At 33.6% G+C, this 27,359-nt stretch overlaps 1 protein-coding gene across 1 annotated transcript in view; it reads right to left on the reverse strand.

The window, feature by feature from the left end:
* Positions 1 to 529: 529 nt before the first annotated feature.
* The window catches only part of LOC128208654 (uncharacterized), a 49,198-nt gene continuing 22,368 nt past the window's right edge, over positions 530 to 27,359 (reverse strand). Inside the window, exons 2-7 of the mRNA XM_052912202.1 lie at positions 25,571 to 26,042; positions 24,908 to 25,072; positions 23,585 to 24,248; positions 20,741 to 22,785; positions 4,322 to 5,367; positions 530 to 1,978 (exon numbers count right to left, since the gene is read on the reverse strand). Of these exons, the coding sequence (XP_052768162.1) occupies positions 1,918 to 1,978; positions 4,322 to 5,367; positions 20,741 to 22,785; positions 23,585 to 24,248; positions 24,908 to 25,072; positions 25,571 to 26,002 (4,413 nt within the window). The 5' untranslated portion in view covers positions 26,003 to 26,042 and the 3' untranslated portion in view covers positions 530 to 1,917. The remainder of the gene's footprint in view (positions 1,979 to 4,321; positions 5,368 to 20,740; positions 22,786 to 23,584; positions 24,249 to 24,907; positions 25,073 to 25,570; positions 26,043 to 27,359) is intronic.

The following is a 27,359-nucleotide window of genomic DNA, read 5'->3' on the forward strand; positions in this document are numbered from 1 at the left end:
CTTCTTTACAAGCATTATGGTTATTACTTAATCAAGAATACACATACATCATACAGTCAATAACGTAAATAAAACATATCAATATCAAAAACAAGTATTGCAAATGGCGTCTTTGTTACATCAGAGTGATTCATTTATAAGATAATCAAAGTCAAATGTATGGCTGTTCCACTGAACGTTTCACTCTTGACAAATGGACAGTTGCATTCTTGAAACTCTTGATAAAAGGGGGCAATCATAAATGATAACTCTTGATAAAGGGGCCAAATGGAAAAGACAACTATTGATTAAAGTGGGGGGGGGGGGGCAATTATAAATGATAACTCTTGATACAGAGGGACCAAATGAAAAAAAAACTCTTGATAAGGGCTGGCAAATATAAATGATAAATCTTGATAAAGGGGACCAAATGAAAAAGACGACTTTTGATAAAGGGGGGAGGTAAAATAAAATATGTATGATAACTCTTGATAAAGGGGACCACATAGAAAAAATAGCATTTATTGATAAAGGGGGGGGGGGGGCAAAATGGAAAAGGTAAGTCTTGAAAAAGGGGGCCAAATGGACAAGATCATTTCTGATAAATAAAAATTGATGAAAAGATAATTCTTGATAAAAGCGGTCGAATATAAAAGATATCTCTTGAAAAAGGGGGCCAAATTAAAAAGATTACTCTTGATAAAGGGTGGGGGCATATATAAAAGACAGCTTTTGATTAGGGGCCAAATGGTAATGATAACAGTTAATAAAGTGGCCAAAAGGTAAAATATAACAGTTAATAAAGGGGACCAAAGGGAAAAGATAACAGTTGATTAAAGGGATTAATTGGAAAGGATAACTGTTGATCAAGGGGAACAAAATACACCATATAACTCTTGATAAAGGGGGCAGAAGGTGACTCCTAATAGAGGGGGCCAAATGGGAAATATTATAAATATCTTCAATCCGAGCGTAGGGTGTTTTTCGGAAACGATGTTTAAAACACACCCTGTGCGAGGGTCGGGATGAACCTATCTTACACGAGCGGCTATGGTAGATGCTTTTTCTCCCACCCCAGTTAAACAAAACTTGGTTGTCATGGATATGCTCGCAGTGATTCAGATTACATGTTACAAGTCCAATAGTTCGGAGGAGAGTGGAGCATTATTTCTTAAAATATGCGTGAAAACCTTTTTGTGGTGACATTTGAAGCGAGAAATAGTTAATTAGCATTCTAAATATTGCTACAAGACAAGGTTTCAATGATGTAACAGACGACTGTCTTCAACAAGGGAGGTAATTACAAGGTGGTGACCGTTAAAAAGGAGTTCCATACCGGCATGTTTTCCTCGCCCGTGGGCAAGATAAGAATTTCTAGCATGGTTGAATTATTGGATATACTTATCCGAGGAGGGCGAAGTCTATGGTTGTTTTCATCGTATGTGCCTGTGTTGTTATAATTTATAACACATGTTTGCATCATTCTATCAACAAGAAACTAAGCAAGTATCTTTCAAACGTTCTTTTAAAAAACGTTACATATGATTCAAGAAAATGGACATTTCTATACCTTGTGAAAAAACACTATCAAATGACGAGAGTATTTACAGAAATGTATGCTAAAATGAATATGCAATTAAAGCATCTACAAAAGAAATTTCAAATACGTTCAGTTTCACAAATTGTGTACATTGTTTTTCTTACACTTTGCATGAGTGTACTCTAGTATCCCCATTGCAGGCACCAATTGTGCTGATTCATTTGTTACACTTTGCCATATTAAATTCTAAATCTCCGAAATGGCAATTGTGCTCGTTACACTTTGCCTTATTGAACTCTAAGCCGCCATGCAGGCACAAATTGTGTAAAACGTTCTAATAACACTTAGCATGAATGAACTCTCCGTGGTGATCTCACGTTGTCAAACATTCCGACGTCCTACATGCGTGTACTTTCCGTAACTTCGGGCTTCTCTGCAGTGGACTCTGCGAGTGCAGACCTGAATCGAGAGAAACATTTCAGCTAGGTTAGAATTTGATATCCGTTTTATTTTTAAAGAATACTTATTTTTTTTTCAAACAAACAAGTTATATCATTATTAGCTTATTAAGTCGTTTCAGATCAGTGTGTATCTAAACTATGAAACATCTGATCTGGTATTCATTATTTTTCTAATTGGATTTAAGAACGATGTAGCTAATCGGATGACTTGTTATTTATAACTGCCCAATACAGTGAATGAAGTAAATGATGTATGACCCTAAGATTTACTTAAGTTGCAAATTGAATACCACCCCAGAAGTTAAACTGAGTTTCATCCTTAAAATAAAACATAGTTTTAAACGACATTATAGTGTTTGGCTGTTTGGAATAATTTTATTTATTTTTAAATCCGCCCGACGCATTAGCATATTTATAACCAGTAGGGCATCAGGCTTACAGACAACGATTGCGTCACTTTCACTGTCATTACTAATACTATCCATCATGTGTTTCCGGCCCGGATTGAAATATCCGATCAGAGTGCATGCGCTTAAGTCGCGAACGAGGCTTGTCGGAAAAATCATGATTATTTTTGGTTGCATACCTACAGTTATTATTTTATAGAAATATTGATGTAGAAACTGCATTTTGCACAATTCACCAAAACGCGCGTGCGGCGTTTCTTTATGATATCAATACCCGTAGTCAATTAAGATCACTGTTTATATCAAGAAGATCCTTCCATACTTATTCATCTATATGCTCTTTATTGAAATGACACAATTTCCTTTTTATTAACAAAACATTGAAATCAATAAGAACTTGGGTTGCGCGTAATTCATATGGCATGGGGTGCCAGATGGGATATTCCAGCATGGCTAAAGCGTTGGCTCGATATTATATGACTCGATATACTCATTGGCTCGATATACTCATGGTTCGATATACTCGTTGGCTCGATATTGCATGGTTCGTTATACTCGATGGCTCGATATTGCATGGCTCGATATTGCATAGCTCGATATACTGTTGGCTCGATATTGCATGGCTCGATATACTCGTTTGCTCAATATTGAATGGTTCGTTATACTCGTTGACTCGATATTGCATGGCTCGATATTGCATGGCTCGATATTGCATAGCTCGATATACTGTTGGTTCGATATTGCAAGGCTCGATATACTCGTTGGATTAAAAGGACCGTTTTCTACTCGTTACCGATAGTATGGCTCGATATCGTGAGTAGCGATATGTTTCCTCACTCGATGTCATTTTCGCGGTCCCTACGGACTCTGTGTTTTGTTTGCGTGGCTCGATGTCATTTTCGCGGGCTCATGTAAGAATATCACACAATTAGCACAATGCCATAATCGATTAGAACTGCTTGATCGGAATCATAATTAGTATCAAACTTAAGTAGGTTAACAGTTTGAGCAAACATGCTATTACTCTAATTTCTGATTTTAATTGGCTCGTGTACAAACGTCAAAATTGTATCATTACATCCGCAAATCTTTTTAAAAAGCGTCATTTACATAAAATAATGCTCGGAAAGTTTCTCCAAATATATATATTTGTATTTATACAAATGTCAAATGCTGATCAATCTAGAAAAGGACCCGGTATAACCTAACCTATAAATATTGCGTGTTTATTGTTTACGCATATATGTGTTTAAAGTTTAATTCCAAAAAAATAAAATAAAATTGATATTTTTATAGTATCAAACGCGTCATGTCGCAAACATTACGATAACTATTTCCAATAAATACTCTTCTTTTGCGGATATAACGTAGCAAATAGCAAATGAGTTTTAAACAAGACGTTCTTTAATGTACCAAAGAAAAATACACATTCAGTAAGAAATCCCGCTTGGCTCGATACACTCGAGGCTCGAAGTATTTTAGCCGGTCCCTGGAATATCGAGCCACTGAGATTCGAGTGTATTTGAATAAAGGCTTTGAGTGGTTATTGCAAGTGTAACCGTTTTACGTACTTATAGCTGCACTCTCAAATATTTACCGTTTTTTCAACTTTTTATGTCTAATGATATAAGATTGCTGACAAAAAATCCCATTGCATAATTGCATATTTCCGTTCGAAAATTAATGTTTTATGTTTAAGAAAAATGCATAAAAAATAACATTTTGAACTTAAATATAAACGTCTGCGATTTAAGTTTTTGCCAGCAGTCGTATATCACTGGTTTCTATAGATTTTCGCAAAAAAATGACTCGTTCCAAGACAAACAATAAAAATGTTGTTAAAACGATCAATCTGTGAGAGTGCAGCTTTAAATAAAGGCTAGAATGGCAATTTTAATACATATCCACACTCTATATAACGTAAACTCACTTACTTCTTTGCGGTTGTTTTAAAACGAATGTTCCATATTTGGCCAGGCATATAACGTTTTAGTCGCCAAGATTGAAACTCGTCGTTGTTTGGTTCAAACTTGAATTTCTCGAGCTGAATGGCAGGGTCTCCCTCCATCTCTTCCTTCAATGACCAGACTTCCGGAGGAAGCCCTACATAACACTTGTCTAACACACACTCAACCAAATGTCCAGATACTGCCGCTTGACAGGCGAGACGCTTAACTACGTCATGTGGTATTGATACGATATTAAATCTGAGTTTTGCTGTTTGAGCAGGTGAGTGGATGGCAGCCATCTGGGGAAAGTGAAGATTGTCTGCATGCGGCACTTCACTGGGCAGTATATCACAATATGATATCTTACACGTGTATCCATAATAAATTGCACTGGAAGCAACATACAAACACAATGTTTCCGATATGTTCATGCGTTTGATCGTAATATGTTTGGTATAGTTTAGTGACGTGTTTGGAGGAGGCACCATCTGATTCCTCAGCGGATTGTACTCGTCTGATTTTACGGTACACCACTTCAATGTTAATGTTACTGAATGGTCGAGTTGATTAATCCTACCGATGATTTGACAAATTTGTTCTGTTGACATCTCAATCAAAGATAGTCTCAACTCCGTGGTATAATCAGCTGAGATAGGCTGTGGACCCAACATCGGTAAGGATGGTTGTTCAACAGCAGAGTTTGATTGCAGGGTGAAGAAGTTCAAGGTACATCTCACGGATTGACTGCATCTGGTCACGTAATCAATAAGACCAATAAACACCTCTACTGTGATGGTAACATACCCAATACAAATGAGTGTTGTACACTCAGATGATACTACCTGCTGTTTGCATTCATTCTGAGGCTGCGGTACATCATCTTCCGGTTCTATAGAACACCCCAACAACACCAATGACGTACCTCCCGCTTTTATGAAAGACTGAGATAATCGTCTGAACTGTTCCTCTGACATGCGAATATTTTCCAGAGATAAGTCCTTCAGATGAGAGAAAAGTCCTTCCCGCTCATTCTGTGAAATGATGTTTTGTTATAATTATGACATGTTTCTTGAATAAGTATTACCGCTAGTATTGGTAGTAGTCATAGTAGGTTGTAATAATAATAATAATAATAATGATGATAATAATAATAATAATAATAATAATAATAATAATAATAATAATAATAATAATAATAATAATAATATAATAATAATAATAATAATAATAATACGAAGAAGAAGAATAACAATAATAGATATAATAAGAATAATAAGAATTATAAGAATAATTATAATAATAGTAATGAAATAATAATAATAATAATAATAATAATAATAATAATAATAATAATAATAATAATAATAATAGTAAAACAATAAAAAAGACAAATAATACTAATTATTAAAATAATCATAATAATAATAATAATAATAATAATAATAATAATAATAATAATAATAATAACAATAATGATAAAAACAATAATAATAATATTGATAGTAAAAATACTAAAAAATATAATAATAAAAATAATAGTAAAAAAAATAGATAAATAATAATGATTATTAAAATAATAATAATAATAATAATAATAATAATAATAATTATAATAATAATAATAATAATAATAATTATAATAATAATCATAATAATCATAATAATCATGATAATAAAATAAATGATCATAGTAATATAATAATAATAATGATAATAATAATAATAATTGTTTTAAAACAACAGGGTATTCTTTGTGTATTAACAAATATAAACAGGGCATATTTTTTTTCAAATTCCAAGACACTTAGTCGTACTTTGATAATTTAAATTTTTATTTTAACAATGCTGTTTATCCAGTGTTGCTTGCTTTTCAAAACCCTTCCACTATTGGTATATCAATTATAAATATATTAGTATTAGCATAAATGTACTACACATAATTCTGCAAGTTAATGCAAAAGCTTAAATTGGTTTACCACATTGGAACAGTCAACAGAAAGCGTTTTTCCGCTATAATAAACAACGCAAATCGTAATAATATTGCACACACATGCACGCACGCACACACACACACACACACACACACACACGCGCGCGCGCGCACGCACGCGCGAACGCACACAAGCGCACACACACACACACACACACACACACACACACACACAGAACAGAACAGAACAGAACAGATTTTATTTCAACTTATGCATAAAGCATCTCGTTACAGTATTCGTACAAAGAAAAGACAAATGTCATAATATGTGTTCAACGTGTATAAGATGGTACTTTTAGATAATAGAGTAAACAATATTATGTAGATATCATATTGTTATATGGAGAATGTTAACAATGTATCAATAAGCTAAATTATAGTAATATAAAGTAATTGATTCCACAAAATAATAGCTAAATACACACACACACACACACACACACACACACACACACACACACACACACACACACACACACACTTGAACAAATAACCAATTATCCGCTTCGAAACAGACATAATTATGTAACTATACCTAGACGTTTAAGTATTTACTCGAAATCAACAATCCCATCTTCCATTGCTTTGTGGAACCGGCTTGATGTTCACCTTCGTAACAGTAACACGCTTAATGAATTTAAGGCATCTTTAAAATATACATGCAAATGCTCAATGGTTCCGAAATAATATCTTGTCAGAGAGAGACTTTCAAATCTCCACCATACAAGAATCAGAAATGCGTGCAGCAACCTTTATGCACATCTCCACATAAACTATCTTCGTGATAATCATATTTGTGACTGTGGACAAGGCAGAGAAGATGCAGAACATTATTTCTTTAAAGTGACACTCTTATTCAAAATTAAAACATACACATGTATAACAAGCATAAACTTTGAATGATAAACCTTTGACTTATTACTTAATAATGCATTTATGGAAAATATTAATTACTGATAACACGAGTGATATATAAATATAAATACTATATAAAAATATATAAATATTAAATGATTGGTAAATGCTAAAAGTTTTAAGTAAGTACTGCAATCTTCCATCGTGTCATAAGGTAGAAATACCGTATTGTCTGTACCTTTCTTTCAAATTAAATTCGGCATCTTTCATAAGAATAATTGTTTTCGACATATATCCATTTTTGGGGGAAAATTAAACAATTGTTTTAATTGCGGAAAATCGTATTTGGGAGTAAGAGTGCATCTTTAAATGTAGTAGATACGGTGAAAAACGCGTGTTATTTTTTTTTAAAAATACTCGAATGTTTCATCCTTTAAGTAAATTATTATTTTAGAAAGAAAATAGCACAGTCGATGAAAACAGTGTACTTTTTATTGAAGTTTTTAAATACATACAATTAACGAAACGTTTCTTTTGATATCATCCTCGATAACGATATAAATGGTCTGGGATGTTAGTATTTTTTTTTTCTCTTTTGTGGTAACCAATTCTTTTCTTTTCTAAAGTAAATAACATTTTTTCATTGTTCTAGTAACTTTTAATAATGGATTTTACACGACATTGACGCTATATTGACGCCTGGGAAGGGCTGAAACTAATGTTGTTATAACTTGTAGCCCAACCATTTTGTTCTTTTTGTTCGATTTGATTATAAGTGTTCGTGTAAATAACGTGTAAATTGCATGTAATTTATACTGTTTACAAAAGAGCAATAAAATATTATAAAACTAACACACACTCACACGCACACACGAACGCACGCACGTAAGCACGCACGCACGCACACACTCTAACGCACGCACTAACGCACGCAGGCACGCACGTACTCACACACGCACACATGCACTCACAAACCTACATAAGCACTTACGCACACAGGCACGCACTCAAGCAAGCACGCACTCACTCACTCACGCACGCACTCACGCAAGCACGTACTCACACACGCACTCACGCACGCTCTTACGCACGCAGACAGCACGCAAACACACACACCGTTCGTATATCAATAAAGGGCTTTATACTTTAACGAATTATATAATTTTCCTGTATTATATTACTACACATTTAACTGGGTTGATAATGCATTAATCTTCTTGTACTTCGTTTTGGATAGTCTACTTTAGTTCAAAAGGTGCTAAAATTTGAGTCTTCGAGAGTTCATTAAAGACAATTTCTAACATTGGTTTCTTGTCTGTTTTATCGTTTTTCGATCCCTGTCGTTCCTTACGAAATTAACAACTTACAATAAATATATCACTGCTGTTCACACCTGTTAATTTGATGCTGTATTATAATTTCAAAATACGGACCTTTGGCTCCATAAGTAAACACACCAATCAAAAATATTCACGGATGTAAACAAAATATAAAGATACTATATTAAAATTGTTCTTTATCTGTTTTCATTTTGGAATTCTCCTGAAAAAAGGCAAATGACAATACTTATAAATATATATATATATATCATAATTTATATGTAAAAAACATTTTTATTATTATTTGACATAATATGAATTGACAAAACACTTGAAAAAAGAAATTATGTCCATACCGACTGAAGATTTGACAAATACCCAAAACAAACAAACAAAATGTATGACTACAAAGTTATCAATGAAATACACATTTGTTACATTATTGTAAAGGAATATATCATCTGATCTACATCTATATTGCTATTGTAATTCAATTGCATATAAACATCGGTATGTTGTACAGTTTTTGTTTTCAAATTTTGATGCTGATGTTATGGCGTTGCAGTGCTAATGCCATTTGACACGACTTAACCACACGACTTAACCACACGACTTAACCACAGGATTTAACCACATGACCTGACCACACGACTTAACCACACAACTTAACCACACGAGCTAACCACACGACTTAACCACACGACTTAACCACACGATTTAACCACATGACCTAACCACACGAGCTAACCACACAATTTAACCACACGAGCAGCTAACCACACGACTTAACCACACGACTTAGCCACACGACTAAACCACACGACTTAACCACACGACCTAACCACATGACCTAACCACAAGAGCTTACCACACAACTTAACAACACGAGCTAACCACACGACTTAAACACACGACCTAACCACACGATTTAACCACATGACCTAACCACACGAGCTAACCACACAACTAAACCACACGACTAAACCACACGACTTACCTACACGACTAAACCACACGAGTTAACCACACGACTTAACCAAACGACCTAACCACACGACTTAACCACACCAGCTAACCACACGACTTAACCACACGACTAAACCACACGAGCTAACCACACGACTAAACCACACGACTTAACCACACGAGCTAACCACACGACTTAACCACACGACTAAACCACACGACTAAACCACACGACCTAACCACACGACTTAATCACACGACTTAACCACACGACTTAACCACACTACCTAACCACACGACTTACCCACACGACCTAACCACACGACTTAACCACACGACCTAACCACACGACTTAACCACACGAGCTAACCACACGACTTAACACCATGATCTAACCACACGACTTAACCACACGACTAAACCACACGAGCTAACCACACGACTTAACCACACGACCTAACCACACGACTTAACCACACAAGCTAACCACACGACCTAACCACACGACTAAACCACACGAGCTAACCACACGACTAAACCACACGACTTAACCACACGAGCTAACCACACGACTTAACCACACGACTTAATGATTTATTCATTCCATTATTCAATCGGTCATTCACTCCCAGGCCGCAACATTGTATGTTTTATCATTCATGTTTACTTTAATGATATGAATTCAACGTTAATTAAAAATTACAATGTGCTTGTAATGTTTTTATGTTTATTCCAATACAAACTTCCCAGGGGAAGGTAGAAATCTACAACAAACAAAAATTATATTCAAAACAAGCAAAATTACCTACAGAAAAAATATAGTTACTGTAACATGCCGGCTGTATGTTCAATCGGTGTCGTAGAGCCTATATGGATCGCTCTTATATAAATTTTCCTCAGGCTACGTTGCCTTATGATTTAAACAAATTCGAAAAATGATTGGTGGGCTAAAACAAAATCAACCTTACGGGAGCTTGTTTATTTGCGATGCAAAACATCTTAACCTTTGTCAGCGCGCAGATCGCAATGCTCTGTGGCCAACGCAGGTGTCAGGTAGGAGGCTTACTAGAGTTTCTAGCCACCAGCTCCATTCACCAGACTAGATCGCAATGCTCTATGTAACTGGCTACTTGAACTGGAACGCTAGATAACCCTATAGATGTCAAGTTCCTGGTGCCTTTTTATACCACAGGTCACAATGCTCTGTGTTCAATAATAAACAGCCAGAAGGTCAAGACTCTAATTATTTGCCTTCAAAAGACCATTTCTGGTTAACTGTTTGATGTTACCTCGACGGCGGTCAAACACAGAATGAATCTTTCAGTCGAGCAACGCGCTTATATACTCACCGGGCGGACGAGTTCATTGTTAAGATGGGAAAAACGGGTATATTCCACTTTCCGAAAACATGAAGGGAGACAGCTTTATTTTTACTTATACTTTTTATGAAAACAACTCCCGGTTAATTAATAATGTTTAACATGATTTCTTTAATAATTATTGTCCCTAATAAAATATTTGTATGGAATAAATAAGTATAAAATGTAAAACTAACCTTTGAAATACACCGCCAGACATTTAACTTTGTAAGTGCTAATGGCTAATTTATAACAAAGGGCGGTAATCGTGCAACTATGCGGTTACGCTACACAAATGGCTAATTTATAACAAAGGGCGGTAATCGTGCAACTATGCGGTTACGCTACATTACTAAGACAAGCTTACTTAGTTTAAATGCCTATTTTTCCTTTAAAAGTCTAAATCTGGACTGCTAGATTAATGCAGTTAATGCCTAGAAACTTCAAATATACTTAAATGATATAGCAAACACTTATTAGTAGTTAAAATGAAAAACGAGAATTTACAAGTATGACCCCTGCATACAAACAAACATGAAAAATACATAATAACATAAAATGTAGAAAATATCAGCGTAAGGAAATGATTTATCAAATAATAATAGAATGAATTAAATAGGAACTTACTCTGTGGGTAACCCAAAACTATCCTTAATTATAAAGAAAATACAAATTTCGCAGTAACACATTTTCATCGCAGAAATGGCCTAATTCTAACTAAGGGAGATAAACGCGCAAAACGAAAAAGTACCCTCACTGGCTTAATTGCCCATTACATGACAACAAAGTGCTATATTTGCAAAAACAAGAAAAAAATCTCAGTTTGAATTGAAAAAAACAACAACATTTATTACGAGGAGATTATGTGAAAATTAATATGAGTTCTTAGATTATATAACCTTAACTTGTATACACAACAATGTACTATATTTGCATAACCCATGTTAGCTAAAGTTCTATATGTCAGAGTCTTTTAGTTTATAATATAATATAAGATCGCTGACAAAAAATCATATCATAGATTTTCATATTTCCGTTCGAAAATTAATTTTTTATGACTTAAACCGTTACTAACGGTTTAAGAAAAATGCATAAAACATCAATTTTTGAACTTAAATATAAACATCCGCGATCTACCTTTTTTGTCAGCAGTCTTATATTACTGGTTTCCATGGATTTTCGCACAAATTGGCTCGTTCCAAGACAGAAAAAAATAAAAAAAGTTGTCAAAACGTTCAATCTGTGAAAGTGCAGCTTTAAAGTGCAAATGAGTCAAACAAATACATTTTTTCCTTCATGTTGTAGTCATATTTCTTAATATAACTGTCAAACACATGAATATCACCTTCTGTTCTTGTAGCCAGTTCAAGAGCTTGCTGGGGAGTATTAAAATGTATGTTGCATTCTCATAAATTCCTTGAGGACAATTTATGTTTTGACTAATATTTAAGTACTTTAAACACTTGAAATTCTCTCAATCAAGTACTTCGCTGTCGCTATGTTTCGCTTTGTATTTGTCATTTTCCGTTAGAGTAGGGTGAGGCTCTTCGTACAACTTTTCAGTTACCTAATCAGTGTTGAGCCAAATACACACACTGTGCTTATAGAATTATCACATAAATTAAACAGCTCCTTTATGGAATCTGAAAATAAATAATTAATGAGTACTTATCAATTGTAAATATAAAATATCATATACATATCGACAGAGGTATAATATCATGGGAGAGGGTCGTATCTAATAATGTTATGTTTATGTCAATGTACGAAATTATTCTGGTAATTAGTATTTAGTAATGTAGAAGATAGAAAATAGTTATTGGTATGTTTTTATTAGCGTACTGTGTGTAGTTTTCATACATTTTGTGTTTAATTATTTGAATCAGTAACGCAACCAATTTATACAACTTATATAAACAAGAAATCGTGCAACATGAAGATAAAGTATTACTTTTGGTTTAAATTAAGAATCATATCATACACGTATAACCTGTTTTGTAAACTTCTGGCGCAAATTCTTATTAGATTATAACGTTAACATCGTTTGTATTTATACGCTTGAAGAATCGTGGAGATTCTGATTGCAAAGAAAGTGTTACCAAGCGTGAGAAAAACATGGGGAGTATACAGTGATGTGACGAAAATATCGTACAGATATGTTTGTTTTGTAGGAATGAATAAAAATAATAATTTATAGATAATTGCAAATATTTCTTACATTAAAGGGGTATTAACCAAATATGTACGGCCGCAAGTTGATGGAGAGGCCTATTAAATCCATGTACGTTACAAAGCAGCATGCATGAAGTTGTGAATCAGAAGTGAGATCGTTGGGGTAAGATCATTTAAAGTTTTGACTTTAAAACAGTTCAAGGAAATTGCAATTGGCAGAAGAGAGAAAGCTGAAAACACGTGAAAGAACATTTGGCAGATTGCAACAATAAATTCAAAGCCTAGCACTATATTCTACAAGATATATGCCGTTTTGTAAACATGAACATGTTCATATTAGTACAGTCTGCAAGTGATTTGCTTTGGTAAGCACGCCGCTGTTCTCATCAAGACTTTCTTTTTTTATCTTAGAAGTGAATTTCGGTTCTAATGGATTGAATATCTAACCTAGCGTTGTTAAGTTGCTAAAAGACAACCAAGACACAAACGAAGTCCACAATATAAAAAAAACAGAATATTAACCAACAGTCTTCAAGTTCATATATTACTCCACTGTGGCCTGGAAAACGTCCGTAGTTATGGATGAAGGCTGCAATTTCGTTATAGTCGATATGTTCACAGCTGGTCGTTTCGTCATATCTCGTCATTGCCCGAGGACAGCTTAAAAACTCGTCACTGTACCAAGTATCAGACGGGGCGTTCTTCCGAAACGGTCTCTGCTTATGTTGGAATGGGATTTCATCACCAAATACGTCATAATACGACAAAAAAATTCGCCATGTCGGATATTCTTCCGTGCTCTTGTGGTCACTGACATATTCTCTTAAGCGAAATAATATTTGTATATAATTTAACTGCCTCGGAATTTACAGCATGCGAAATAGCTTTCCTCGTGATGAACACGGCCTTTAGCTGCCGTAGCCATTGTTGTGTCTTGGGACTGTCGATTACGCCTATATACTACCCTTATCTTCATTTAGTCCAATGTTAGTTTAAAATAAATCAGAAAGATCTCTAAAATGCATATAGCGGATTACAACATCTCAGCGTTGAATAATATTTTAAGCTACAATATGCTAAAGTGTTGTGTGTTTTTTTTGTTCATGAATGCCAAAATAAGTACAGTAACAAGCCAACTAGCAAAACCATCAACTTGTCTCATCTCAATTTGAAATAGTATAATCAACATATATGTAGTTGAACAATTTGCATATGAAATTTTGTTTATAACTCTTATGAAGAATTTTGATTGTTATTGTATACAATCCGATTTCATACTTACTATTAACAAAATATTGAACTGTAGGTGTATTAATGTTCAAGAGTTGTTCTATTCAACATAACAGCGTCTCATGTATAATTGTTTCACATATACTATTTATCTATTTTATGACACGCCCTAGTTCGTTCTCGGTTAAACAGAACCATCACGTATATTTATGTTCAAAACATGTTTATTATGAAATTGCTCAATTTAATTTGGTCAAAGAAATAATCGGTACGAATGTTTATAATCAATTTAATTGATAACAAATGCTAATATTCTAGCAAGTCTCTCATTTTGTTTTGATAATTTATTGAGAGAAAATGTTTTTTTTTCTAAATGTATGTTGCAAACATAATATTTTGGTACCTTCTGTCTTAGACAGGAAATGACGTCACAAATATATAACAAACTATGACGTAACCTGGTGTCACGTAAGAATTTCAAAGAAAGCAAAATTATTTTAAAATAAAGTGTTTATATTGTGACTGTTACCGGATTGTTATTGTCACTTGATATAACCTCAGTTTATTTACTTATTGCCGGAATTAAAACGAGTCGATACATGTTTGGTTTTAAATTCTTCCTTGTACTACCTTCAACAATGCATGCATCGCGGAAAAAATGCATTGCTATATTGAACTCGGCTCATCATCCGCGCAGGTGAAACAAGTAGGTAGTATTTGTTATATTTTACATTATATCAAAATGCACATGCTTTGACACTGGTCATCATTTTATATACAAATTTTGAAATTCGAAGGAATGTTTTTTAGCAATTCTGGAGCTCGTTAACATTATTTATTATATGACGACTCAAGACAGTTCCTATGTTATGCTATTTTACCTGTTTTAACTCATCTACAAACCGATTCGGGTGTTGCATAAATTTTTACTCAACCTTTGTGAAAATTGATGCAAAAATTATTGTGATCGGGTGAAATTTAACAAAACAGTGTTAATTTGTAGCCCGTTGTTATTTAGCGAAGCAATTATGTGTTGTGGTCCGGTGTTATATAACAAATCAATATGTTATTGTTACCCGGTGAAATTTAACAAAACAGTCATGTATTGTGGACCGGTGTAATTTAATTAAACAGTCATAAAAAGTGGCCTTTTTTTAAATCGTTTCATTGCTTTTTCTAGTCATTAACCACACATTCCAAAACGCTATTGTTTTATAAAAAAAACTTTAAATATGTCATAACATTTGCGCTTTAATTTCTATAATAATAATGATAATGTACACAAAGGTTACAACACATATAAGTAAACATTAAGAAGAGGTGTTTTACATCCTGATGTAAAAGACATTGACAATAGAATAACGTTTGTTTTACTTTTATCGAGAACTACATAACAAATCTGATTCGCTGGTTATAAGATAATCAAACACAACTACTGGGCTTGTCAAAATACTTAATCTTTTTAGATGTACAGTGGTGAGATTACTGCCTTAGAATGATCAATGGAACAATATTACTAGGAGTAAAGACTCACAAAGATGACTCATCAAAGCCATTATTAACTTATTAACTATAAAGAATAAGTAAAACTATCATATGCACTAACATTTATAAGGTCTCAATGAACTGATACTGTTGTAACTTCAACTATTAAATTTAACTCGTCATCAAGACTATTAATGAAATATGCTTTATCTGAAATTGGTTTGAGATAACAGTATTACAACAGCCTCAGCCAAAATAACCTCTCTGTTTCATAAAACGTTGTGATACCGTAAATTAAGTGCACTACTTAAGAAATATACACATCGCAAAAGGGTCATATGACATTATAAGGACCGGTCAGTCAACCCCAGAAGGTGTACATGGACCGAGGCGTTAGTTGTGTTTTGTTATATTTCTTATATTTTACCGAACACTTTATATTACCATTTATTACTTTTAAAGCGCCTTTGATTTTTCATTGAACAAAACTTATAATGTTTACTTCTGAATTGTGTTTTGCCTTTGTGAAAATCGCGCACTTACCAGAATTAATACTTCAGTGGTTAGGGTTAGGGTTAGGGTTAACCCTGACTGATCAACTTGATATACAAAAAGGAGGAACGCATTTATGTAAGGTATTGTTTAACATTATAATTAACGAATTGTATATTGTTTTGCTAATGTTCTCTATAATCATTAACATTATTAAGTTTGTATTGAATATTAATTTTGTTTTTTGACGTCATTTGGTTCAGACCACCAAACGCAAAAGGTAAACGGAAACAAGCAATAAACTTTAAACAACAGCATAATGAATTTACTTACAGTTTTACAAAGGTAAGCTCAAAAAAATAAAAATGAAAATATTTTCAAAATTATAAAAAAAACGAAACAACGTTTAAAAGGTCACAAGAAGTATTCCTGGAAAATTTGAAGGTCAAGAGAAATAAATACACATGTTACATCGAGCAACCTAATTTCGCACTTTTATAGTCAATCTACACTTTAAAGATAACTACCAAAAAATGTGTAAATGCAATCATCACAGATTAAAATTAATCATATATAAGATTTGCGAAATGTTCAACCACTTTTAAATACAGTGTTTTATTTTGTAATAGTCAAGTTTCATTGTTAGGTTTAATAAATTCATTAACATAAGTGTTTCTCTTTGATATTCAAAAACTTTATCAGGATTTGTTAAGAGAGCTCAAGAATCTTCTAGTTATTTCATGAATAAGTAATTAATATTACATAAGATTCTGCTTAAATTTTTGAGAAGGGGCATACGGATTTCAGTAGTATGTTCACGGTATTTAAGGGCAAACTTCTCTGATCATTTTCCGTTGGTGAAATGGAAGGTACAATATGAAACGTAGTATTGATATAAGTTTACCCATTCTAAAACATGTTTTTTAATAAATTACTCTGTTATTATTACATATCAACCTTTTGTGGAAATTATTATGAAAGTATTGTTTGATGTAAATGGACTTCATATCGTGTGTTATACTTTATGGCGACTTAATTATGGTTGCATTGAAATAAATTACAATATGTAGTGAAGCTTTCAATTTCGGACGTTATATTTAAATCGGATCCTATGAAGGGCATATATTCTTAAACCGACAAAATGATGTCAGCAGAACCTTTTATTTTGTTATTCCGACAACGGTAATTTCTGTGACAAGATTAGCGTCTTAAAACACGGGTTTTATCCATAGTTTATCAGCGCCTTTTGCGTCCAGGCAAATGATAACGCAAGAAATATATTAAATTTAACTGCAAGTGGGTAAATAACTTAGAGTTAATTCATGAAACATAACGGAATTACTATTAATGATCATAGTTGATAATACGAAGGCTACATCACGTGTATAAGAAGAAATGAGTAGTTTATGTTTGATAATTGCGGACTTTCACCAAACAATCGACTATAAGAGATGCATGTGGAATAGCGCCAAATAAAAATATATAAATTAAATGAACATTACTATTAACATTTGAGTTATACATAAGAAAACAGACGAGCCAAGCAATCTATTATAAATAGCATTGATTATTAAACAGTTAGGATTAAAAACTTGAATTTGAAACTATGTATAACTGTTATAATTATTATAATACTATTGGAATATTGATAACGTAATAAATTCAGTTGTTATATAAACGTTATGACGACAGGAATTTGCTGTTAGACTTGAACAAAACCAAAACGAGTTCATTCTTAAACTTCACCCTTGCCTCTTTAATCATACAAACTTTACAGAGATGTTGGTATGAAGAACAAATAAATCAAGTTGGTATGGCATTGGAACAGATGTGACAGTCGTTATGTTTATATACATGCAAAAATACATTTAGATACTTACCGAATCGGTCCATGAACGGTCTTATATTGCTCAAACTAATGGAACTGCAGTTTTTATTTATTTCAAATATCTAGCTATTTTACTCAATATTTTAATTAGATTTACCCAGTTGTGTATCTTGTGTTAAATTAACTCGTATCTAGCGTTTGTTTATGTCTCGTCTATCATGGGGTAAATATTGGTTTCCTGCTGGATGTGCACACCCATAAATATGTGTCAAGTTGTTAGAGAATAATGGTAGTCCTCACAATGATGCGATGGGACACTCTTAGATCCCAACATAATCCATAGATCCATAACCGCGTACTTAGACAATGTCTTTGACTACAATAAGGTGAATGAAGGCAAAAGTGATCTCATTGAAGACATTTCATTACGTTATTTAAGCGCCAAGTAATTTCGTTTTCTTTTGGACGTTGGTGGTATGCGATACAGAATAAATCGTAAACACCTCCAGAAAACACCAGAAAGTTGGCATTTAATTTGACACGTTCATCAATTAACGACCAATTACATACTTCAGTTGTTATATTGGTAGTAAACGAACATCAACTGCAATTGTACAGTTTTTTGGTTCCTCATTTGCAATGATGCAATAATAAGATTATATACGAAAAGGAAAATGGCAGCAGAGATTTTCAGTCAACAGTCAAACATTTATTTTTTAACATAGACTACACATAATTAAATTGACACCAATAACAGATTTAAAAAGTACACTTTCTTCAATAATTTACCTACAAATTTTCCTTAAATGGAAAAGCGATTTCATAAAAAAATATAGTTTGTGATTTTTGTCTGAATTGTTTGTGTTGTTTACTTATCTTCTAGTATAAAATACATTTACTGAAACTGTTGAATGTATAATATCCAAACTCACATTGGGTCACTTTGAACGTTTGTGTCTCAAAATAAATAAAACAGTTTGCAAATAAACCGGATGCTGTTTGTATATTTACAAATTTATTTGGTCTGTATTCATGTTCAACAATTATTTTCAATAAGATATCATAAAATTGCAAATAATTATATCATTTATGCCCCAATGTTTTAATAGCATTAACGTTAATCATCAAACATTCCTGTCACATAATTAAGTTGATGACGGGTGTCCGTGACGCGGGTTCAATTGTAATGCCGGTCTATGAGGTGGATGAAGAATAATGTTATGGTCAAATAGGTAAGATGCCACTAAATACATGTCATACTTATTGCTTAGTCAATTGCTCAAGGCAATGCATGCAAGGTTAAGTTCCACCTCCCCCAATCACTATTTTAGTGGGAGAGAGTTACACTTGGGTACTAAACATTTAACAAGGTTAGACAACAATTATTATTTTTCCTAATAACAAAAAATGGTTGATGTAAATGTGTGTATTTGGTAAACTGACAATATCCGATAAACAAGAACAAACTGCAGGCATTAATAAGAAGGTCAGTCTGTTTTTGAAATAACAAACCATTCAGCTTCAAAACCCATTTATAAGGTAGGTAGCCAATTGTCAGAGATGGTAAAACCATGCTTAAGTTCACGGCCATGTGTTTATTAAAATACAAAAGTCATGCAACAATGAGTAGAGACTTCCGAATTGGTGTATTTCATCCTATATATAATAACAATTTCTTGCTGCCATCCTTCATTTATACACACAAACACACTCACACACGTACACGTACACACGGAATGACTATACCCGTGAGGTGCTTAATCCCACCAGGTCCTCTTTAGTTTTTATCCGTGTACAGGCATGATTATTTACTCCCGTAAAGGGCACTTTCCCATCACATGTATTTTGATGATCCTTACATGGTACACACCAACCAGAGCTCATTCACAGTTCAAAACTTATGCTATAAGATAATTGTTTAAATTTCAACATAAACCCACCGGAAATAACTCTACGCGTTAATTTCATTATATACACAATAATAATAATGTATATTTTAAATTGAATACATAAAAAAACTATATATAATCATAAAACAGTAAAAATATGTCAACTCAACTTACGTCGCATATTATAACATTCGTAATAAATTGCAATAATTCATAATATGAGCTAAAATTACTAGTATTTTCTATTCATGTGTATATAGATGTGTACAAATGTTTAATATTTAGAGTTGTGCACTTGGATAAGTGTGCTTTATACTTATGTGTCCACAAATCCTAACTTTAGTGAATATGTTAAAAACGCCTACACCCAAAGTGTTTCAAATATCAAAACACTGGTCTTTGGATGTATGACATTTGTGGATATAACGTTTAAGGATAAAACAACCAATCTTGAAAATCGGTTTCCAAAATTGATACAAAAATCGTGTTATCATAAAACGCTAATTCGTTGTGGCGTCATGTATATGACACAATATTACTTGTGCAGTGTTTGGTCGAGTTTGCTAAAGCGTTTCTTGTGTATTTTTATTTCAATTAAATCATGAAATATTTAATACTTTGAAGTGTTCGGATAACAACATATATGTTCTTTGTTGGAAAACTATCCAGAAAATACACAAATGGATACAAAGCATCGTTCAAAATAAACGTAAACAATTTTATTGAAATAACTCCTTTTTACCGCCTATATACAACATTTATTTGGTTTTAGATATATGTCAAAGTCAATCTTATACACCATGTTAAACAAATTAGGTACCTGGTATGTTCCATGTGTTGATAACGTTGACATAAGCTGTGGTGCTCGCTGTAACTCATTGAATTTTAATCGTAAGTAGTGTAATCTGGAGGTTTGTAGATTCACCACGTCTGAGTAAGCCAGATTGCTTAATCCAAGATTGGTGAAGTTTTCAAGGCCTCGTAAATCAAGGTGTTCTTTTTGTTCTGGAACTTGACGTAAGAAGGCAAACCCCTTCACATTTGACAATTTAAGTGTTTTTATATTTTTCAAACTATCAATATCACAGTGGTAAAATGTATGTATGAGGTGCTGTGCTGTTGGACCGTGCCAACTGTGGAATTCTATATCGCATTCTCTTAAATTATACAAGTTCAAACCAGTGACATCTTTATAGTGTAAATTTTGCAGGTGTAAGTACTTAAGACTTGTGTAATTCTCTAAATCAAGGGCATTACTGTCGATACTATTTGCAAAATTGGATATATGTTGGGCGTCCCCATATATATGCAGTGATACTATGGATGATGGATTAATCAGTTGTTCTAAGACGTCTATCTTCTTCTCATTTACGAAAAAAACACTTTCACGAATGTAGATGTGTTGCAAGCACAGTTTCCTGCCGAAGTGATCACTCCTGTCTAGCTCTATTTGGCCTTCGATGATCATGTCCTGATTTCTATTTAATTCCCGTTTATCAAAACCATTTTTATCGGAAAAGTCAGAAAACAGTTCGTTAATTGCTTTTGCAAGTTCTTCAGCAGCTTTTGTATTCAAACCACAGAGGAAAAGTAAAACATTAGACAAGCTATTTCCACTTTCTCTTCTGTGGTTTGTGTATGTTTGTTTTATATGCAAACAACACTTTTCAAAGTCGTTTGATAAAAACATCGCTGCTAGGTATTCTTGAACAGTTTTGTGCAAGAAGTGGTACTGCGGTGAATCACCTGGAACATTGGAGCAGGATATAATGCCAGATTCAAGCGACGCAGACTTTTGACTTTCGAATTTCGGATTCTTCGCCTCATCTATTTCAAAAACAATTGTACTTTGTTCGTCTTCAGAAAATAAGTTTTGAAAGGCTATTTCGCTCAGGGCGTTTATCACCTCAATGTATTTGGATCTAGCTGATTCTCTCTTGCCACAGGATTCCATCCATCGTTCATTCAACAAGGTTCCGTAAAGTTCAGACTGTTTCATATCAACCGAAAGCTTTCCCTTGTACCAAAGCCAAACGATGTGAACTAACATGATTGGACATTCACTGAAATGCCACATTTTTTTTGTGTGTATTTCAGTGATGCATATTGTGTGATTCAGTGGTACTTTTGAGCCCTTTGGATCCTGGGACTGTCCTCTGTCGTAAAAATCATTCAACATAGATACTACTTTCTCAACCAGCCTTTCTGGGTTCAACACTCCTTTCAACATCACGTGTTTGCCAATCCGAGAGCGGCTTATTTTCAGCTCAGCCATTTTGTATGGCCTTGTGGTGATGAGTATGGTACAGTTTTTCCATCTTGTTTCGACATGGGGAATTCTTTCATCTAAATGGCATCCTTCAGGGTGCTGCCATTCGTCTAGACCATCAAGCAGTAGCAGACAAGTGTTGGATTTCAAAACTTCTCCTAGCAGTTCGTCTGTGCTTTGTTTGTCTAATCCAATCCTGTCTATGATGTTTTTGAATATCATTTGCTTTACGTGACATTCATTCTTTGCCTCACGGAGAATTATGTAAAACACAAATTCAAACTGACTTAAAAGTTCGTGTCCTTCGGTTGCATTCCTTTCATCATGTTTTGTTTCACACCAATCATGAACGATCATCTTACACAAAGAAGATTTTCCCGAGCCGGGCTCGCCTTCAACATATATCGTTTTAGCCAGTATGCCGTCTTGGTTTCGAAAAATGTCATTCAATTCAGATATATCATACTCTTTGTTCTTTTCCTTAACAGTAAATTTAGGCTCTTCATATACTTTTTCAACTGTCTCATCGATGTCAAGCCGAATACGCAATGTGCTTGCATTTGTTTTGTACAGTTTATAAAGCTCCTTTCTCAAATCTGAAAATCAAATAATCAACAAATATATAATCATACTATTATGTTATTTATATTAATAGATGAATAATTGCCGTGTGTGAAAAGAAAATGGTCGTGAAATTTACACGGTTATGGTTGTTGACATTAAATAAAATGCTATTATTATTTAAAAACATATTGTATGCAGTAAACACAAATGTACCAATAACGCAACTAGTTTTCAACTTGTTAAAGTAAGCACAGATAGTCTCGCAAAATGAATATATTTCTGTTGATTCAGTTTTATGATTAAAAAAAACCTTTGTAAACTAATGGTGCCGGGACTTATATAAAAACGATTTCTTTGGTTAAAAATATTTAGATAACAGAATTTTGATTGAAACATTTTAGAATTGTATCACACGTGTTATATTACATTTCTAGGCCGAGACTGTGCACTAGGGAAACTATGTATGTAGCAACTGATTGCTAATGAAGAGCTACGATATAGCAGCACAAATGTAAATGTTTCTACAGAATTGAATTAAGTGAATAAGATAAGATAATTGTAAACATACTAACACATTTTTCTGAAATTTTAGTTTTAATCTTGAACGAATTCAAAGCAAAAACAAGTAAATTGTAGACAAATAGTGAGACATTTCTGTTTAAGCGATTAAAAGTACTGTGGGTTTAAAATACTAGTACACTAAGCAAAAGCAATTGGCTATACGAAGAAAGCGGCAAATGTGGTTGAAAATTTGGCAGATTGCATCTGTAACTTAACTGCATAGGGCGAACATTAACGTACAGCATTTATTCTATGAGGTTTATAAATTACCTGCTTTGGTAAGATTGCCTCTTTTCTCATTGAGCAGACTTATCTTAGCATCGATTTCCTGTTCAACCTTTTTAGTCTTTTCCTCGATCTTTCGTTCCCCTATATCAGTCTTTTCCTCGATCTTTCGTTCTCCTATTTCAGTCTTTTTCTCGATCCTCCTTTCAACTAGTTTAGTTCTTTCATAGATCGTTCGTGTTCCTAGTTCAGTCTTTACCTCGATCTCCCGTTCTGCTATTTCAGTCTTTTGCTCGATCTTGCGTTCACCTCTAATAGTCTTCTCAGAAATATTTCGTTTCCCAGTTTCGGTCATTTCCGATAGATTTCGTTCCCCCTTTTCAGTCTTTGCATCGATCTTTCGTTCACCTTTCACAATATATTCTTCGATTATATCTATCCCATTTTTAATTGAATTAGCTATTGTTTCCAGTGAAACTTCTAATGTTTTCTTAATATCACACAAGGCGTTTTCACTACTTGATGCTAAATTAGACATTATACTGTCACCGAGAAACTGAAAATCAGCTCTCTTCTTGTCTGCCTCTATACGCCATGAGTGTTTTTCATCTTTGCTTAAGTCATGGATATCTTGAAGACATTTAGTTGCAATACCTTCAATAATAGATTTCCAATGATCTCCGACCAGTTCAGGGAGGATAGTCTTTAGCTGAAAAAAATAGATAATATAATGAAGGAAGTTACATATATATATATATATATATATATATATATATATATATATATATATATATATATATATATATATATATATATATATATATATATATATATATGTAACCTTTATAGTGTGTCCTTCATGAGCAGTGTACATAGATAGACAGCAGATAAATTAGAATATATGCATGTTTGCCAAAATAAGATCGTTTGGCTATCAGACGGGTTAAGAAGAACATTTGTTCATATATTAAATAAAACTTGATTTCTATATGCGTCTACAAGATAAGTTTTAAAATGAAATTTGTAGGGTTGGCATTTTTTCGTCAAACTAGATATTTATGAGTCTTTACCTCACCAATATAATTGTTAACATTTCTGTACTCTAACTCATTATTATTATTATTATTTTCTTAAATAATATGTGTCATCCTCTACTCAGCATATTCGATTTGAGTATCATAATGCCTGTTTTACAACATAGAATGCAGGAAGCTTTATTTAACACGGTTAATTATATATATATATATATATATATATATATATATATATATATATATATATATATATATATATATATATATATATATATATATATATATATATATATATATATATATGCATTTGTGAGTGAAATTGGACAATCATTACCTCATCGAGTTGTTTAAGAGCTTCCTGGACCTCTTTATCCGTGTTAAACGTTGGATCGTTCAGTAGTGTAGACAAGTCATCTATAAATTTTGTGGTGGCCTGGTCTTTCAGGGCACTTGAACACTTATCCGGCATGTGCCGAATCTTGTTGGTAGAAGCACGAGCCTGAAATCAAAAGCTTTGCATCTATAATTGTGATTTGGTGGATCAATATTTTTGAAGAATATTTGTCTTAAAGCTGATATTATTGTGGATTTAAGGAAACCTTGACATTCAAAGGTCGTGAGCCAAACGGTAATGACGATATTAACTGCTTTGTTTGTTGTTCTTTGACGTTGTGTATCATGTCGAAGTACGTTAGTTGTGCAATACGAACTAGAGGAACACGACTAATATACTAATAATTTACGATGGCTCTGCTATAGGGTACAGAGTCACAACCAAGCATACATAACACGATAGTCGTATATATTAATCTTAGATATACATGTATGTGTATGCATTCATTTCATAAATTCCCTAGAACCTTCAGGGACACCCCAAACAAACAAACTCATACGGCAATCTTGTGTATTTATGCACACAAGAGAAAACCACACGATATAAACGAAGCCCGTTACATTGAAAATGCAGTATATTATTCAGAATTCATTCGTTTCATACCTGATCTGATGATGACTGCACAGCTGCTGGAAAACGTCTGCAGTTAAACATGAATGCTGCAATTCCATTAAAGTCGATTTGGTCAAAATTGGTTTTGTCGTCATATCCCGAGGGCTGCATAAACAACTTGGCGATTGAAAATGCGTCATTGTGCCAAGTGTCAGTCGTGGCGTTCTTCCAAGACGGTCTCTGCTTATGTCGTCGTTTGATTTCATCACGAAATTCGTCATGAAAACGACAAGAAAGTATCGAAGTGTCAGTTATTCTTCCGTGGTCTTGTGAACAAACGCTCGCTTGTAACGCCCCTAGAATGTCTGTATGTAAATGTGATGCCTCGGACTTTACAACAGGCAATATAGCTTCCCTGGTGATGAACACGGCCAGCCACTGTCGAAGCCAGTTTTGTGCCTCGGGACTGTCGAAAACACCCATATTTCCCGCCCGTTTCCCTTTACCCTATCCTCCTCTCAATCTGCAATAAACAAATATTAAGATAAGAATGATTATAATTATATTTCATGACTGAGCGGTTCATCCCATCTGACCAAGAGTGTTTCGTGGAAACGAGGTGTTTCCGCAGAACACCCATCGCATTGTTTTGGATGAACCTTTTTTACACTCTTGGCCATGGAAGGTGCTTTTTTTACCACATCAGTTAAACAAAATAATCTAATCAGTTGAATCGGTGTTTATTTTCAGTTGAATTATTAAATATAAAGTGTTTTTTATTCTAACATAATGAGATATATTGAATAAGTTTTCCCACTTTGCATGTATTTGAAAGTTGTTAACAAGTATGTAACATTTACCATATTGTTAAACTGTATAGCAATGAACCCGACACCGTACAACTGGTGTATAAACTGAAGCGATTCGAAATTGATCGTTAATTATATTATTACATGAACATTTTACATGGTTGACATTGCACAAGCGCTCGTTTAAGATAGCAGAGTATAAGTATTAGCATTAGTTTTAAGCAGAGGACAAATGGCGAAAAAACAAATGAGGGTTTAAATAGCGTTATAATGCAGACGACCGCATTTTTAAATAACATATAGTATATTGTATGGTATGAAGGCCACAGGTGTCAACACTACTGAAATTTAAGACCGCTTTGACGTGTACTTGAAAGAAAAATGGCTTAGTAGCTAGAGGGGAATACATGAGACACTGGTAATAAGGACATTGGTTTTTTTAATTACTAAAAATCAAAATGACATCTGTTTCTGGGTTACTCTCGAATAGATAAAATACTCAAAGTTGATAGTCTTATTATTTTTATATTATATATTTGGGCGCTGCTTTTACAGGGAAATGATCGAACGCTCAAACAAAATGCCTTGAATGAAAAAGTGTAAGGGCACCTAAACAAACTGATTTTGAATGAAAATATTCGAGCGCTCAAACAAATGGCATGACAGAAAAAGGCTTAGGGTGCCCAAATTGCTTTTCCATAAAAATGTCTGAGCGCTCAGAAAACGTCTAACACTGACAACTGGTGTAATTTCTTGAACCAACCACTTCTTATCAACCAATCAAAACAACAATATTTAAATCATTTTATTTGAGCTCTTAAACAGATTTAACTTGTTTGAGCGCTCGGACAGTTTGGCCTTCTAAGTCCCAACGTATGAGTTAAGCCATCTGTGTTACTTGTTCAATGTTCGAGCGATCAAATTTAAATTTCCAAAACCCTGATAAATTGAAATTCAACGCTTTTTCTTCATGTTATTATATAACACCGATAAGCTGAATTCAAGGCCTATGAAATTGACAAAAATAATAC

Source organism: Mya arenaria, chromosome 11 (assembly GCF_026914265.1).
Source record: "Mya arenaria isolate MELC-2E11 chromosome 11, ASM2691426v1".
Taxonomy (NCBI): Eukaryota; Metazoa; Mollusca; class Bivalvia; order Myida; family Myidae; genus Mya; species Mya arenaria.